General features: G+C 32.2%; 1 protein-coding gene across 1 annotated transcript; it reads left to right on the top strand.

The window, feature by feature from the left end:
* Positions 1-1,390: 1,390 nt before the first annotated feature.
* Positions 1,391-16,782, top strand: LOC130900706 (PDZ domain-containing protein GIPC1-like). The gene is made up of 5 exons (XM_057811502.1): positions 1,391-1,814; positions 11,100-11,196; positions 13,235-13,368; positions 14,607-14,855; positions 16,298-16,782. The coding sequence occupies exons 1-5, from the start codon at positions 1,587-1,589 to the stop codon at positions 16,532-16,534; spliced, it is 945 nt and encodes a 314-aa protein (XP_057667485.1). The 5' UTR covers positions 1,391-1,586; the 3' UTR covers positions 16,535-16,782.
* Positions 16,783-18,621: the final 1,839 nt, after the last annotated feature.

Below are 18,621 nucleotides of genomic sequence, written 5' to 3'. Positions count from 1 at the left end.
CAGGCAAAAGATAATAAAATATACTTTTTCACATAAATTCAATGGAGGACAATAGCAGTGAAAGTGACATGGAGGACATTCAAAATGATGATCGTTTGAGAGCAGCATAGAACTAAGTCATGTGATAGAGTTAACAAGAAAAAGAAACATATGTAAAGTTTTCTTCTTCTTGTGGTGCCCATCCGTGGCGAGAGCTGACGATCATCATGGCAATCTTTATTAAGTCAACAGCAATGCAAAAATGTCGAGGGAAGATTTTATTGAACCAGGTTCTACATTTCTTAAGGCAGGATGCTCTTCTTCTTCCTGGATTTCTTTTTCTAAATATGTTGCCTGGCTTGGAGAATATCTAGATTCGTTTCGTATTACGTGGCCAAAGTACTGTATATGTAACGATGATGGCAATGAAGCACATTCGGGAGGTGGATATAAATCGGCTAAATAAAAATTAGGTAAAACCGGTCTGAACTGGAGTAGAAAGAAGCTATTTTGAGTTCAGAATTTTCGTTGAAGAATAAATAAAAGAGATTCCAATAGTTTTTGAATAAATTATGGTTAGAATGAGTTTGTTGAAGAGAAATGATCAGAAAATCTGTCGGCTGATAACATTTTATAAACGGAAGAAAAGTTTTAATTTGACTATATAGTAATAATTGTTATGACAATTTCTATAATACTTGACTGATTGTCAATATTAACATTTATTAAACACACCGGAGGAACTTTGAAAGTACTGTTACGGTAGTATTCATATGTTTCTTTCGGAGAAATACCTATATCAGGATTGTGTATACTTTTTTATCTCATTTTCATGTTAGCGAATTTTTGACAATAAAGTAAATCTGAATTTAACAAGAGGAAAGAATTTGTATCAATTCACTGGAATAATCTTGAACATTAGTCCCTCAGGCAAATCTTAGCCCCAGTACTTTTTCTTTATTTATAAATGACACATCGACGCTAAAATGTTAGCGGAAAAATTTTGTTTGTAAATGATATTTCGATTACATGGTGCAGTATTAGAAATGAAACTTTTATTACAATCAGTGTAAATGTAGTTGCTAAAAAAGAAGCTTCGCTTACTTTTACCTTAAGAATACAGTTGAACTATTATATAAATCATATTTTCTGCTTGTATTTATTATTATTATTATTATTATTATTTTCAGTGTAATATATTCACCTTGTAAATAAAATTATTTGTAAATATAACAATATACTGCAACTATTTTGCAAAGCGTTATTTTATTCTATTATTAATTAATATCAATTTTTCACGTTGCAGTTTTTATTGTAATATTTTATAATGCTTGTTTTTATTATTTTATTTGTACTACCAAGTCATGTAATCAAAACTGCTTTCTCATATTGTGAAGTGAATTCCACCTTTAGTTAGTGGTTCACTCAACCTCAACCGGTACCCGTATGTTTAGTTTCAGTTGATGTCAGTTTTTGGTTCGGTGTTAACGCATCCTCCGACAATTGATTAATTCCACGAAACATTACATCCACGGATATTGATAACTGCGATATGTTATATTGCAGTCGCGTGTGCTAGTGCTGGTGATTAAAATAATAGTTAAAAAATGTTTAAAAGACAGAAACCGAAAAGTAGTTGTCCTACTGCACAAAACGGCGAATCTCAACTCTCCCAAATGGAGAATAATGTTCCCGTCAATCCCGTGTCCAAAAACAATTTGCAATTTTATTGTCAGTTGGCTCACGGTAGTCCGACAGCTTTTGTATCCGGATTTTCTAATGTTAAGGAGTTATACGACAAAATTGGAGAATGTTTCGATATACCACCTTCAGAGGTAACTCATTAAAATCTTTTCTACTGAACTTTAATGTTCTTCTAAAGCTGTAGCCATTACCATGTATTAATATATTATGTTCCGGTGACTTTAAAACATTCATACATTCATCCATATTTGTTTTATCCGCTCAAAAACAATCCATTTCAGAGGCCAGCGATATTTAGAAACCTCGCAGCACTTCTGATTGCGTTTTTTAATCTGGCATTCAACTCTTTCAGAGATGCGGTTCACGTCTCTTATGTCGTGACAAACACTTTCGTTTTATGACCCTTTTTTTGATTTGGGATAAAGAAAAAGTCACAAGCTGCTAAGTCCGGTAAATACGGTAACTGATACAAGGTTAGATTATTGTTTTTGGCGAAAAAATAACGAGCAAGCAAAAGATTTCATATTTGTACGGAGTGAACTAAAATTTTTCAACACATAAATTGTTTGAACAGTAAATAGTAAAGATAGAATATTTTTGTACATTAACGCACGACCTACGTGCTTCGGTCTGAAAATCTGATGACTCAGCCGTTTTTAGATCTGGATAATTTGATTGATTTTTCCTTTTGTAATATGAAGAATTATTATGCCAACATTATACTATAATCATACATATAATCAATACCACAGAACCACAACCATGTAGATTATTTGCTGAATAAAATATATATCTCACGACATAATAAAAATACCATCGATTAAGGAGTGGAAGAACGGAGGGCTGGTTTAAAAATTATTACCGCATAATTTGACAATCATTCAAAAAAAGCTCGTTATGAAAAATCAATATTTTCAAAATATGAAATACTATCAATAAACATAAAATCTAAAATTGTAAAAATATACAGATCCTTCCATTCAAAATAAGAAATTGAATTTCAACTATTAGTATAATCAAAAAATAAATAAATAATTAACAATATATAATATAATTTTGTTGATTCAATGATAAAATGATGACATAAATTTTATTAATTGATGAATAACTAATCAAACATAATACAGCATGTGTTGAGTAATACTAATATGGTCTGGTTGTAGCCCAGATTTAGATCTGATCCAAATATTCGTATATTTAATAATATTTTATGATGATGTAGCAATGGTACAAATATACCTTGTCATTTGCAAAGGATGAAAAAGCTGTGAAGTCCTCAAGATTTAATTTCTTTCAATAGAATGTATAGCAATGAGAAATATTACATTTCAATACCTCGCGTTTTGTAACTATTGGTGAAATTTGAATAACAAAAAGTTTTTAGTAATCTCGGCAAATGTTGACTGTCGGTTTCTGATTTAAAACTACTAATTACAAAGATCGTAGATATTACTGACTTTAGCTTTGATTGATGTTTTCAAACATCTGCTTGATATAGAATGCTTATTAATATTCTCGAACTTTCTTTTATGAAATTTTGAGTAATGATCAACAATATAAACGGTTCTTATATACCAATTGTTACCAAATATTAGAAACAGAAAGTATACATAGCCTATTCATTGAAAAATAATATGATCAAGTATATAAACAATTGATTTGAAATTGACATTTTCGTTGATATGATAATATAATCGCCACTTATTACATTGGTCTATAGCATGGTGTTCCGTAAACTTGGTAGTGGCTCTCAGCTCTTGGTAAATGGGTTGATTATCAAAGATGCCTTTTATCATTAAATAGAGATTCTTCTTCTTCTTCTTACGTTAGGACTAGGTCCTGTATTTTCATCAAGGGTTTGCCAGGAGTAGTTGTGATGCTGAAGACCAGTTTTTATACCACCTTTTAGGTGGTCGTCCAGGAGGTCGAGTTGTGTCTGATTTCTTTTCCTTTGCAATTTTTGCTAACCGTTCATTTGGCATTCTGTCAACATGGTCTCTCCATTCTCTTCTGCGGCTCCTTGCCCATAATACTACATCCTGAATATCGAACATGTCCCTTATTTCTTGTCCCGTATGTCCTGTTATTGATCTCAGAGTCCGCATTTCTGTTGTTCTTAGGAGCCGTTTAGTGGTTGTGTTCTCTGCTCTAGTTTCTATTGCATATGTCATGACCGATAGAGATTATATTACATAATATCTTAGAGTTTGAAGCTTTTGAAATTTCAGCCAGCGAAAAATTTCCTAGTGAGTATATAAACGTAAACAAATATTAAAAGTAACTTGTATGTTTCTTACTTTCCTTCAACACCTTTATCTATATTTTGTGGCGTAGTAAGGCGTGGGCGATGTAGAGCCTCGCCAACAGCCCTGTGGTTGAGGGATCCTCAGTAAAATGTAAATGTAAGCCACTCAATACTTTAACCATGTAAGATCAATGAATTTCATTACTCTTTGCTCGAAAAAAGAATGACATAAATTTGAAAGGTTATGGGTATCTCAAGAAGACCTTATCAAATGAGATTGCGAGGTCGTTATATCAGGAACGAAAAAAAAGGGAGGTCTCACTGATGTGTTACCGCAATTTTAAGACGATAAATGGTAATTTGATAGTTAGTTAGGGCTGTCATATTTTTTTCTGCAATCAAAGTATATTGGTTGTTAAAGGTAAGAAAAAAGTATATAGTATCAAAATAAAATACAATTTGAACATATTTTTGTCTCTTTTTGATTGTATTAAATTTGTACCTCTACTGAACAATCGCACGGCATCTTCACAGGCTTTATTTAAATTAAAGTATCTGAATAAGTAATTCACTTTTTTCAAATTCAGATACGCTTTGCTTCTTTCGTCTCGCCATCACAGAAAAAAACTCTTTTTGTGAATGCTGATGTGGCGGGAATTGACAGTAGAAGTGAAGTCGCTTTATACAAGTTTAAAAAATTATCATACTCTGTTATTAAATACTTCCTGCCATTTTTGTACAATTGATAGTTCTGCAAACTCCTTAGAGGTACATACATACTTTATTTTAAAATACGAGTGGCAATCCAAGTCTCAGCCTGTATTAAATACTTAGTTTCTTATTTGGAAATTCCTGTGTATTCGGATTATAGAAAAAGACATTCTCAGAATCGATAAAACTTGTTTGACTTAAGGTTATTCACAATTTCCTTGCTGACGTGTTGTAATGTTTATAATTTACCAGGATTGAAACCGTACCGGAAACCAGAGAGAATCACGTTTTTATCTCTTACAGAGAAACTGATATGTAGTTTAATGTGATTATCTTATTATTAAAAGTAGAGTTAAGCATAATTCCACACAAGCCACATCCATGTAATTTCAATGGTTTTTACCTCATTAAACATGCATTTATAATAAACTGTTTTAATGACCCAAGTTGTAAATATCTACTTAACGATAATGTTTATATACATGATAAAGATCAGAAATATTTTGCTAAAGTAATATAAAACGAGATTTACAAATGGGAGTGATTCCAAATTTTGTAATTTCATTGTAATAATATAAGATGAAAAATAGTTTCAAAGAATTTTTATTGTACAGTTTCTTAAACGTTTGAAGAATATTATATATATACAGTTTTAACTTAAAATCGCTGTAAAAGTTGCCAATCACTTTTATGGAACAATCAAAGATATCAATTTGTCAAATTACATGAGAATATATTACTAATTAGTTCCTACTGTATCTGTTGTAAAACACCATTTAATTCATTCAGAGAAAATTCAACTATAATACAGAAGATGGGTAATGACCCATATTGTAATTACTTTTTCTAATGGAGCCACATATTACCTATTTAAAATATGTGGTGTGGATGAAGCTACATTGATGTCAAACGATACCCTTAATCTCCACGATTGCAGATGAAGAATGGAAAAATTCCAGATACTTCAATACGGAAATATTAAAAGGGAATGTTTGCGGCAGGTGTTATATTGAAGACAACGGATACTTTTCGATTAAAAATGGGTTTATTCTATCTAACCGTTTACAGTAAAGATCTGTACTTGTTAAGGTTCAGCACCTCGAAATGAACAACTTCGCGTATACTCCACAAAACATACAGAAACGCCTTTTTCTTATGAAAACCTATCCTCGCAGTATTGATGCTTTTGGAGAGAGCCACTGCCTATTGCGTTTTGGATTATCATATCATTTTTCGTCTTCAGTGATGAAGCACTCAAAAAACGTTTCTGTATGGTGCCCATCACACGCAATACGTTGCATTTGGCAATAATTTGTTCAGGCAAATTATGAAGGACCTTAACATCTGTACTGCTTATTTTCCCAATCCGCTGCAAATGTTCTTTCATGGGCGATTTACTTCCAATTCTGCCGTTAGCAAGTTGTTGTCTAATTTTGTTCACTTTCTGATCGATAGCATTCATAGAGATAGAGAATTACTGGATCTGAACTTAGATAATCTTTGGCATTAAAAAATGTCCAATGCAATTGAATAAACATTACAAATCAAAAGTTTTGTGCTATTTATATGAAGTTTTGAAAATCATTTATCATGGACATACTAATAAAATTATTATATACTTGAAATGCAGTTTTCAAGCTCCAGTAACTTTTCTCACATGTTTTATTTAAGTTCTAAAACCAACAATATAAAAATTTAACGCATGAGATAAGACTATTAATTATATAAGCAACAAACATTTCCTAGTGTAATAGTAGATTTACATTTGTGCATAAAGATTTTTAATAACAAATTTTTGTTTTACCTTATTTGCAGGAGGTATATTCAAGTCTTATATAGAAGAAGGAAACAGAACAGTAGTGACCAGTGGCGTTGTGCTAATTTTTTTTTACCGGAACGCGTATATATAACTATATAGATAGGGCCGATCCTGGGTAGGCGGCCGCTCTGTGCGGTCTCATGTCCCAAATTTAACTACGGGGGGAGGGGTGATTTTCCATGATAATCCTGGCGGCGACGTTTTTGTTTTAGGTCTCATGTCCCAAATTTGACGACGGGGGTCTCCAATTTTCGCCCGTCGCCAGGATCGACCCTGTATATAGCATAAAAAGGAAAGGAAACGAAAATCATTACGAAACCTATTTTGTATATATATATATATATATATATATATATATATATATATATATATATATACTCAAACAGTATTGCATAAATATTTTTAAAAATACATGAAAACACCAATGGTTTTTATAAAATTATCCAAATAGGATTATGTTCAGGATCTTGTGGTTGAATTTTCCTAGTTTTGTTGTCATCCGGTGAACGATGAGACCTTAACCAAGTATTTCAATATTTCAATACGTCAGCCAATTCTCATTATCAGAAATCATCTGTCCAAAAAGGAAGTACCGGAACGTTCCGGCTCGACAACACCACTGGTAGTGACCTGATATTAGTAGTGTGTCTACTAAAATTATATGACCACGCAACAATAGATAATCAGAAAACAAGCTATTTACTGGAAACAGGGATATATACACCGTTTACTTTTTATTATTGTGGGTTAACATATGAAAACAGGTTCATTTATACTTAATGAATCACTACTGTCTCCTTTAAAGATACCTAATACCCAAATTTGAAATATTACCTCATTTTGAGATTCAATTCATACCTTTATTTGACGTATCATTAGATTTTCTAACAATTTGAACTTGATTGATTAATTTTATTCTAATTTCCAAAACGTTAATATTCATAATGATCCATAGTGTGAACAAGTGAAATTTGTATGCTTATACCAATAATATAAAAACTCTATCTCGATAATAATATCGAGATAGATAAGAGCTTTCAAGGACAGAGACGTTATGACCCGCGTTCTGGACAATCATCAGCGTTCACAGATGATTTCGTCAATGTTGTGGATGAAAAGATTCGTGAAGACTGATAATTCACAATTCCAACTTTCGCACTGGAATGTTCGCGAATGTGGGTAGAACGGTTTTGCATAAAATCGTTTCTAAATTGTTGAAATTTTGAAATTTTTATGTACTTTGGGTTCGCAGACTGCTTATTGTGGTACATAAACTGCTTTAATTTTTTTAGATCGGTTTTAAATGATGAAGGAGAATAACCTATTTACCAAATACGTCATGATTATAGCGAATCTCTAACGAGAACTCTCTTCTAATTATAGGTTACATATAAGTAACATTTATCAGATGAAAAAAAATTAGAGAAGGGAATTAACTTCCTATCTTCCGAAATGATCAATCAATATCAATTCTTAAAGAAATTTAGAAAATAAACGTTTCAGTATTCATTTTGCTGTAATATCAACATATTTATATGTGTCAGTAGTTTGCTTTATCTGAGTATTTCTTATTGCTCCTGATCAATAATATCGGTTTTATCGCCTCTTCTTTTGGGGTTGCAACAAGCTTTACCTCGTCTATGTTGTTTAATCTTAATTCTCAAGTGACTTTCTCTTATATCATAGATTATATCAAAATTCCTTCTTTAAATAGTATTCTGATCCTTTAGATCCTTATGTTTCCATTACACAATTATGGCTCAAGATTTTATCAGTAATATTGTTCAACTTTCACATTTTCTCTTCTTCAATCGTATGATTAACTGCCTTTTCACGGTTTCCAGGCATCACATTATTTGCAGCCTCTAAAAACAACTTCTTTTTCCACAACTGGGATGGAACTCAATATTCTTTGAATTTACCAAATCTGCAATTTTTTTAACCACTTTGTTGTGGGCAATTTTCCTAAAGTCTAGAGTGATAACTTGCATAGTCCATTATTATTCAGTTCTGGAGAAGGAAATCTATCATTTGTTCGAACGATTCTTTGAAAACATCAGCATTCATGTCCTCGTGATGGTTACCGAAACGAAAAGATTATAAAATGAATAAACCATCTTTAACAAAACCGTTTGAACTGTCGATGTGTACTATTATTACTCTACACCCCTTTTCTGTTGGTGGATTTGAACCAGTAGATAAATTATTTGGAAAAGCCTGTCTTCGAATAGTTTCATCTTTCCAAAATTCATTTGATGTATGTCCCCCATTGATCCATGTTCTATCTTGATAGAATTTATATCTTCTTTGATTTCTCAGTTCTTTTGTCTTCGGGTAATTTCTTCTCCTTACTACTATATCGTTTTTTTCTATTAAAATAGACTTTCTGGAATGCCATTTCCAGCGAGGACCTATTTTCTTTCAAAAATGTCAATAGTGTGCTTCGACTCAGTTCAGAGTAATCGTTATCATCTCGAACCGTGACAACCACTTTGTCTACTGCCATAAATTCTTTTCTAAAGAAGAACGCATGTACTTTCATACAAAGACTTCCGTTCAAATTATTTTTTATTAGAAATTCGTAAATCGGAGATTCCCCAACACCAAGCGTACCAATAACTAATTCCACTGTGTAATAAACACTTTTAAATAAATGTTTGTTTGTAAATTATTTAAAACACTTGAATATTAAAGTTTCTTCATTAACTGTTAAAGTACTGATTTCTTGGTGTTTACGCAGCCCTTCCAAATTTTCCATAACCATAATAGAATGCACAGCGCACCTTGCGAGTGCAACTCAACTAATCTGTTGAGAATGCAAAACTTGGACCTTCTTACTATATAGGAAAATCTACAGTCGTATTTTCGGTGAAATTTATCGGGAAGAGATTCTTGGAATTAAAATTAAAAAAAAAATGTTCAACTTTGATATATAGGTACCTAAATAGATCTTATGATACGGCAATGTAATCTTCAGGGCTTTTGACCAGTTCAAACAGTTTTCTGTTGCTCTGTACAGCTTATGGTTTATAAAAGACCAATATAAGCCCGAAAACTTGTATTAGCTCAGGTACATTGATGGAAATTTCAGGAAATTTTTAGATTATTCTATAATAATATTTGAACTGACCGTAATGAAGTTTTCGATTAGTAAATAGGTTTTATTACTCTCTCGCGCATAAAAAGAGACTTTACACACACTTTCATATTTTCGTTCGAATGTGTATCTACATATTTGTTCCGTAAAATGTTTTTATCAAAATTAGGTGTAATTTGATACTTTAAATGAAAAACTAATCAAAAACAGCTACCCACAACCGTGAAATCTCGTCAGAACCAACAGGTGTTTTAAAAGGATGTGTCTAGTTTCTATGACAACACCGCGATGCAATTGTATTACAATAAGAGTAACGGTACACATTATAGTACGGTGAATTTAAACATGAATAATACATTTCCACACCTCTTGCAACAAAGTAGTTTTTTGTTCCAGTGATGATGTCCTCATTTTAACGAAATCCTTCTGTAGTGAGAAATGTTGAGATTGCGATTATGTGGTAGTTGTGAAATCAATATGGATACGTACGGATATGTATAACACGATAAATTATGTTTATACTTATTTCGTTTTAACTTAAAAAAATTAGGATACAACAGTCGATAAACGAAAACCTTACGAATATCATAAAACGAGCACAATAACGAATAACAATGTCTCATTGCATTTAATATTTTCTATCGTTGTCTATGGATGAAAAAATGTCCATAAATTCATCAAAATCACTCTAAACTACGCTGAGATTTGTCGATTTATTGTTTTTGGTTTATTATTGGTAGGTACACAGCCGTCTTTTAAACTACCAATGATTGTTTATAATTTCTGGTATGAAACCTCTGGTACAAACTTCTCCACTTTTTTGCTGTAGACCCAAAATAAAAATTTGTTTTAAGTTTGCGACCCTGACTTATTATTCATCTTTTAGTTAATTAAACAATTCTCCCATAACAGATAACTCCATTAGTGACTTTCGCGCATTTCTGTATCAGCCAATGCGTATGTTACAGGGCCGGATTAAGATTTATAAGGCCCGGGGCTAAAATAATGACGGGGCCCCCTTAAGGAATTCGGAAACCGGGAAAAATTCACAAAATAGTATTAATACTTTAGATTTGTGGCATCAACACATTAAAAAATACAGAATGATTTCCAAATGATGGGGCCTTCTTGGACCTGGGGCTATAGCCCCCCCAAGCCCCTAGCTTAATCCCGCCCTGGTATGTTACAATATGCTTTCTAGTACAACTTGATTATAAAATCAAACCCACGGATATGGGGTATGGCACTGTAAAAATGTCAAAAACTACGAGACGATTATCTTACTATTAGTACCAACTAATTATTCATCATCTCTATGTATAATACTCAGATTAGATATTTACGATTTCATAAACATATACCATGTTATACTAATAGTAGATGGATGAACCAAATGTTTTCATATTGATGATATTCGTTTACTCCCACGTATTTATGTAACAGCAGCATCCATGTTTCTTTCATTACCTATAGTTCGTTCACCTCATGTCACTATAATTAATAAAACGTATCATCCGCCTTTGTAATATTATCTCTTGTTCCAGATACTATTTTGTACACTAAATACATACAAAGTGGATATGAAAAAACTTTTGGGTGGCCAAATAGGGTTAGAAGACTTTATATTTGCACATAGGAAAGGTAAGTTGATATTTGTTTGGTCAAGAATATCGAATATTTCGTTCTATTATCGACTTTCAAAAGTAATTTGTGAGAATTATATCGTGGCCCAAATAAATGATATTTCTTACACATGAAGTGTAGGTTGTAGATGTATGTTTTGCTTTCTTACATTAATGTTTTAGTGAATCTAACCTAGTTTTGTTACATTCAAATGAATAAACTTTTTTATCGCGCAATAAAAAATTAGCGAGTTTCCATCGTATTCTGATGATTTTATTTTATTTTTGGTCAATGGTTCAATTATAGGTTTTCCGGCCTACAAAACTTGCACAATTACATCGCTCTGACCCCCAAAACTAGAAAATTTTCAGGCGTTTACCTTATGGGGGTTTTCGTATGAATTTTCTGGCACTACTTGCGAGGGTTTTCCGACTTGCAAAACTTCTTCTATTGCTACAGCGCATTCTTGGTCCAAACTTGATGAGGATGTTCCGTCCATTTTTTCGTCCGAGAAAACCGGCCGACCTGCGCTGTCGTTTGGTGATGTACAAGTTTATTCTTCCGGTTCACAAACTGAAACGGAGGGCACTTTATCAACCCTATTTTTTGTAGTCTCTGGAACTATTAAGAGTATCTAAATGAAGTACATTTTTAAACAATTTGCTTCAATTTTAATTTTGAGTGGAGTTTTTTTTTAAATATAACGATCAATTTTATTTTTTCATTAACTTTCAATTTAAAAGTGCTTTGGTATTATTATCAGATATATTTAGAGAAAATCTGATATTTTCAAATTATTTCACACGAGTGCTTTGAATTTAAATCTTGTGTCTTTTAACACCATTGTCCTTATATGAGAGTAAAGTAATTGAACTATTCCTTTTTATAATTTTCATTATACGTATATGTTAATTTTCCGAGAAAAATCTTTGGAAAGCATTAATTTTCCATTACGAATTATCGATTTATGGTTCAAAAAAAAGTAGCAAAAGAGCAACTCAGGTTATTATATTTCATTTGATTTATATCAGGACAGCCCAAAATAAAATAAGAAACTATGTAATACATTTAAGTGTTCATCAAGAGACCGTAGGTGGAAAATCATCACTTCAAATGAATGCCATGAAAGTAGTTCTTTAAATTAATAATATAATTAGGGGGTGATGGTGTTTTCATTCAAGAAATATTTTTCAGTTGACGTAGATGTTGGGAACTGTTACCTCACACTGGCATTTGTTGGTTAAACTTTTCGGAAACTTTTTAGCAGACAGCTTACCTCAAGTTCTAAAGAAATGATGGATATTTGAAAAGTTTCACATTTACAGTACCTGAAATATATTAACACATTTGTAGAAAGATTCGTAAATCCAGATTTCAGTACTCAGCCTTTCACATCTTCAGTTTGTATGTGAGCAGAGCAGACCTTTAACTGCAATTATGTGATGTACAATAAGATACCTTTTACTAAGAAAGAACTGAAACTAAATTAGACGTGCTACCTGATTGATATCCCAAGCTTACGAAACTTACGGCTAACAGTGCTGAATTCTGGGAAGCACATGTCATTGTGGAAGTAGCTTTTCAAATATGAAATTTATAAAGTCAAAATAATATAAATGTTTCACTTATTGAGTTATTTCACTTACCAACAAACAAAAACACGTTTTTTCTTTGTATATCATACCGATTGAAACTCGCTGATAAAGTTGCAAAGTATTTTATATTTCGGCAATAACCACATTTTTTAAGCTGCCCTCGGTAGGACATTTGACCTTGGAAAGTTATGATTTAAAAAGGGTTTCAAGTCACAATAATTGTCTGAAAAATCGGTTCTATTCTAAATAGTTTTTAGAGAGACCCTGAACTATTTAATTGACCTATAAAATCGTTATGAACCATATCTACTGATTTCTTAATCATTCACATTATAACCTGTTGAAACCGGTTTTATTTTATTTATCTTGCATATTTTGATCAGCATGTTTCATAAATCTTATGATAATTATAGAGACATAGGCAGAAGGTCAGATCTATTGTAATACAAATTTATTTAAAGGTCGACCCAAAGAAGTGGAATTAACGAAATCGGAAGACGCTTTAGGACTTACAATTACGGACAACGGAGCCGGATATGCATTTATAAAACGAATAAAAGACGGATCCGTCGTATCTAATATTCCCCATATACAGGTAAGGTATGTAAATTAGAACGCACATTGTAAAACCAGTAGCGTCCAAAATTATATTGACAAAATTAGCAATGTCAATTTATAGCTTTTTTATTTTTCTGACTGTATCTAAAACGTCATCCGATTAAGATTGGTTTAAGTGTTGTTCTATTGACCTGTAGTTTCTAGAAGTGATAAAAATTATTGAAATTGAGGATTTTATGATTTTTATAGATACATCGGAAAAAAATTGAATGGGGGTATTTTTCTTTGGATCTCAGATGCAGAATCATGAGAACCGAGTGTCCACAAGGTATTGTTCAGTAGAAGATCTTCCATTTTCAATAAGAATGATACATTTTAAGACTGCTCTTCAATCTAGGATGTAGAATTTTACTATTAAGACATTGATTGTCTGAAAATGGATTCAGTTGAAGATAAGATGATAATTCTAGCGAGTGTGATGGAGAAGTTAGAACTTTATACAATAGGGAGAATTCGGATCTACTTTTAGAAGTGGCCGTATGAACACGATTATGCTGAACGTTCGGTAGCGTCATTTACTGTAACTATTCTAGGAATGGTCGATAAAACCCGTGCCCTTGGACTTTGCGATCTTCGATTGAAAGTATGTTAGAAAGCTAATGGAGTACATTTGAAAAAGTTATTTACAAGGTGGATGCCGCGACTGTTTGATGCTGATCAAAAGCTCGCTCACATTATAAATTTAACGAATGTTTTGATATCTTCTGACGTAATCCAAGTGGATTTTTCTGTCGATATGTCACAGTTCCATAGAAAAATAGAAACTTTTTTGTCGCCCAATGTCATGGCCATAGACTTTTGACATTGCAAAGGTCTAATCTTTATTGATTATTTACAAAAACGGATAACCATGGAAATTGTTCAACACTATGCTGATTTAATGACAAACTTTCATCTTCATTATGATTGTCTTGTTTGCGATATTCACCTGATCTGCCCCTGCATCGTTTACTTTCTGTTTGGCGATCTCGGATCTTCTGAAAGATTATTGGATTCAAAAAATTAGAAGTCTGTTGGGCCAAGTGTCTAAAGTTAAAAGGAGTTCATGTTTTGAGATTACTTGTTTCATCTAGATTTGTATTAAAAGAAATTACTTTCAGTTTTAGAGATTCAATGCTCTGTAGATGATCCTTCTAGGCAAATTCAAAAATAGCATTTTGGGATTAGATTATTTAATATACATTTTCCTAATGCTTTTTGTCTCTACCTTTTTAGGTAGGGGACCACATAGAAAAATTAGACGGTGAAAATATGATTGGGAAGCGCCATTTCGAAGTAGCAAAAGCTCTAAAAGAAATTCCAAAAGGAGCCACGTTTACAATTCGACTGGTTGAATCAATGAAAAGTGGATTCACGAATATAGCTCCAAAAATGGGTAAAGTCAATGGAAGTAAGAAAGGATATGGAAGTGGCAAAGAAACTTTAAGGTTCAAAGCAGGTGGTAAAGCAGAAATACAAGAACAGGTAAGCTCTATAATATAAGTTACTTTAAAACTAGTTTGAACTCAAATTTATTGAATGGCTTAGGTAAGCCTCAGATATAAAATAATAGTAAAATTTATTGACTGCATAGCGATTGTTCAAAATGATGATTTTATTAGGTTTTTTGAGGTTATGAATATTATGAAGAAATATGAAGTGATGATGCGTCTTGTAGATTGTTTCGTATGATTTTGACGAGGTTCTAACATTTTTCTAGTATAAAAAAAATATTCTATTTCTGATTTGTCAATACATTCTTTCTATTTAAATGACAATTAAATTGTATTGCATATACAAGGTCATTTTTTTAGATTGAATACAATGGATAGAATATAGACTTTTTTTGTTAAAAATTAGATATTATACAAATAAACCTGATTTTGTTTTCACGTCTATAACCTTGGTCTTAGAATAGAGAGGAAATTGCTAAATTTATAGTATAATAGCAGTCACAGTCATTTGAGTGGGTTTTGTACAAAACACTGTTATATTTTTTATAGGCCACCATTGTTGTTGTTGTAGAAAAACATTAAGAGTATTTAACAATGTTTTAGTAAAGGGAAGTATAAAAAATGTCATTGAAGACATTTTCCTAAATAAAAAAATTGATTGTGGTTGAGAAATGATATATGTATTTAATTACCGAGATATGAACAAGTAAACATGTACATGAAATAGCGATATTTTCACCTGACCAACAAAAAGTTAATATGAGATTTATTGAACCATCTGCTACGATTACCTCAACTTACGTTCAACCAACTAAGATATATGGATCTATCTTCGTTGGTGCAACAAAACGAAACGAAAAACCAGAATAACCTGAATATATGATTCTGTTGATGAACTGAGAAGCAATTTGTATCGCATTCACGAAGTACTAAGTATTGGAAATTTCTACTGATGCTAAAGCCTCAACAGTTAAATTTCAAACTTGAACAAGCGGGTGCAAAAGGTGAATATACAAAAGCTTTGCACAGAACCATTAGATGACAATTATTCCAAAAATATCCTTTCATATCTTTGGGAACGCTGAATTGATCAAGTTCCGTATATTTGAACACATTACTGACATTTGGCGAGAATTAAGGAGTAAAATTGATCGAGTCAATAAACCATTTTAAATATTTTTCAGATGATCAGTCAAGGTTAAAATTATATGGGTAATTTACCTGTACATCACAATCACAAGTCTATCGAGGTAGAATGACTTCTTCTATCAAGTTTTCAGTATTCAGTATCACGGTTCACTTTGATTCTGCTTCAGATCGAAATTTTGTATATGAGAAAACATTTTCACATCACCTAAATAGAAATCTCTTTTTCTCGACTGGACAGGAAACTTAAATTAGAGTCCGATATGTCTAGAGTTTTTTAATAATGGTGGTGAGAGCTACACAAAATAATAACATTTGTTTTTGCAGGATTGTGTGATGGACGCAGGAGTTGAGAAAATAAATAACATTCTAGAATCATTCATGGGTATCAACGATTCTGAGTTGGCAACGCAAATTTGGGAACTATCAGTAGGCAAACAAAATTCAATGGATTTTGCCGAATCGATTGATGACTCCGACCTTGCTGCATTCGAATTCACTGATGAAATTATCATAGAGCTTTGGGGAGCAATCACTGATGCAAGACATGGAAGATTGAAGTGAGACATGTGCCAGGAACAATATTTGTACTGCAATTCGAAAAGTATCATAACTTAGATTAGTCAACAAACGAATTAATTAATGCTTTTTATTGTTGATTGTTGACCAACCCAGAGCAATAACGTAATTTTCACAAATTATAATTGGAACATATAACAGATCGTAATTGTCTTTTTGTTAATATATTGTAAGTCGCTTTCAATTTTGGGGTAAAAAAAATCATTTTCTAAATAAACGATACTACAATGGAACTGTACTGGTAAGGTGTGGCGTGAATGATTGAATGAAAAACTGGAAAATACATTTCAGAATCCTAAAACTATTCATTAATAAAAATTAAATATTACTCATAATATTTAGATATACGATGCCAATTGAGTTCCGAGAAGTTATCAATAAAAAACAAGTGAACAAAGTTTCACACAGACTTTTATTATCCACTTCTATTCAAAGCATCCTTGGCAATCGTCTGAACTTAATTCGTTCAAAACCATGATTACTGGTTCTTTGACCTCCTCTACACCATTGTGATAAAGCCTTCTTTGAAGTGTGACTTCATCTTGGAAAATAAAACAAGTCGTAGGGGGCAATAACGAGACTATTGGGTGATTGCCGCATCATTGGAGCGCTTTTTACTTTAAACTCTTGTATATTCAATGAGGAATAGGCTGGTTCGGATCGAACACGGCAAACGCGTGTTTGATTCCTTTTGTAACATTTTACGGACGATTTCTTTATACATATTCAACTCTTCAGCAGCACGAATGGTTGAGTACCAGCCAGATATAAACATCGCGCCTAAAATTTCGACAATCGCATAGTTACGAGTGGTAACGCGAGCTTATTCACGTGGATCGTTTTGTACTAATTTACCCATTCCGACTACATGTTTTTGACATTTATCAAGGATTTCCGAGTGTTTTTTGGCACTAAAAATTGAATACGAGTCGCTCATTTTTACAACACTAAAACAGTTTTGTAAAAAATACACACAAAAATCAAACAATAGTTCCTGGATTGTTGGTGGACAGGGACCATTGCGCACATAGGCCTTCTAATAGACCCGTCGTGCCCCGCTTGGAACTACCAATGTCCTTTGAAAAGTTAATTAGAAACACAAACCAAACGTGTTTCACTTGCAAGTAAAACTGAAAGAGAGTCTTTTTTCTGAGCAGATATAGGAACTTAAACCCTATTAATCCCTAACGTAACCTATATATAAAATACTTTATGATTATTTACAATGGCTCAAATACAAGTTTTTTTACCGCATAGTCGGTCATTACTCGTTGACCATCAACTAAACTTAACAATACCATTTTCAATATTCCGTCTAAACAAATTTAAACAAAAGTTATTTCACAGTATACTCGTAGTCAACCAGGAAATTGGTTAATTAAATCATTCAAATTTTATTCAATAACAATGTAGAAGGTCGATTTAAATAACCAAAACTGTGAAAAAGTCTTTTGTGTCTGTGATTAGTGGATTATGTTATTTCTCTGATCATGACACATCAGTAGATAAGCTTCCGATCCTACAAAGAAAACCAATTTGTCTTCCCCATCAGTATTCTAGCGCTTTCATTTAAGAACGATTTATCTTCTCATTTGGACTAAATATATTTTGCTAAAATTTGTTATAGGACACAAATGGATAAAAATCTCTAGAGGATAAAGTGGCAATACGAAATGTAACTTTGTGATTAACATAATACAATCGGACCACTGTTGACTTGCTTTTTACTAAAATATTCTGTAACTAATTACCCCATGCAACTCGAAATACGAAAGCCATATTATTGCAAGCACTCTGTTCTACTCAGCTGACATTAAAATCATTAAAAATGCTACTATTCGAAAATAAGCAGTATACATTTTTCAAAATACTTAGAATAAATATTATAAAAAGAAAACATTGTTCCAAGTGTCTGTTGACTAAACTAATAGTTGTTTTAATATTAGTAATTAGGAATTACATTGTGAAGATTTAATGAATGTTATATGTAATTAATAAAGAGTTTAAAATTTTATTCTGTTCTTTTTTCTAACAATTAGAATATGGATACAGAATAGTGCAGCTAAATATGC

Source organism: Diorhabda carinulata, chromosome 1 (assembly GCF_026250575.1).
Source record: "Diorhabda carinulata isolate Delta chromosome 1, icDioCari1.1, whole genome shotgun sequence".
Lineage (NCBI taxonomy): Eukaryota > Metazoa > Arthropoda > Insecta > Coleoptera > Chrysomelidae > Diorhabda > Diorhabda carinulata.
This window is presented reverse-complemented; position numbering and strand designations above follow the sequence as displayed.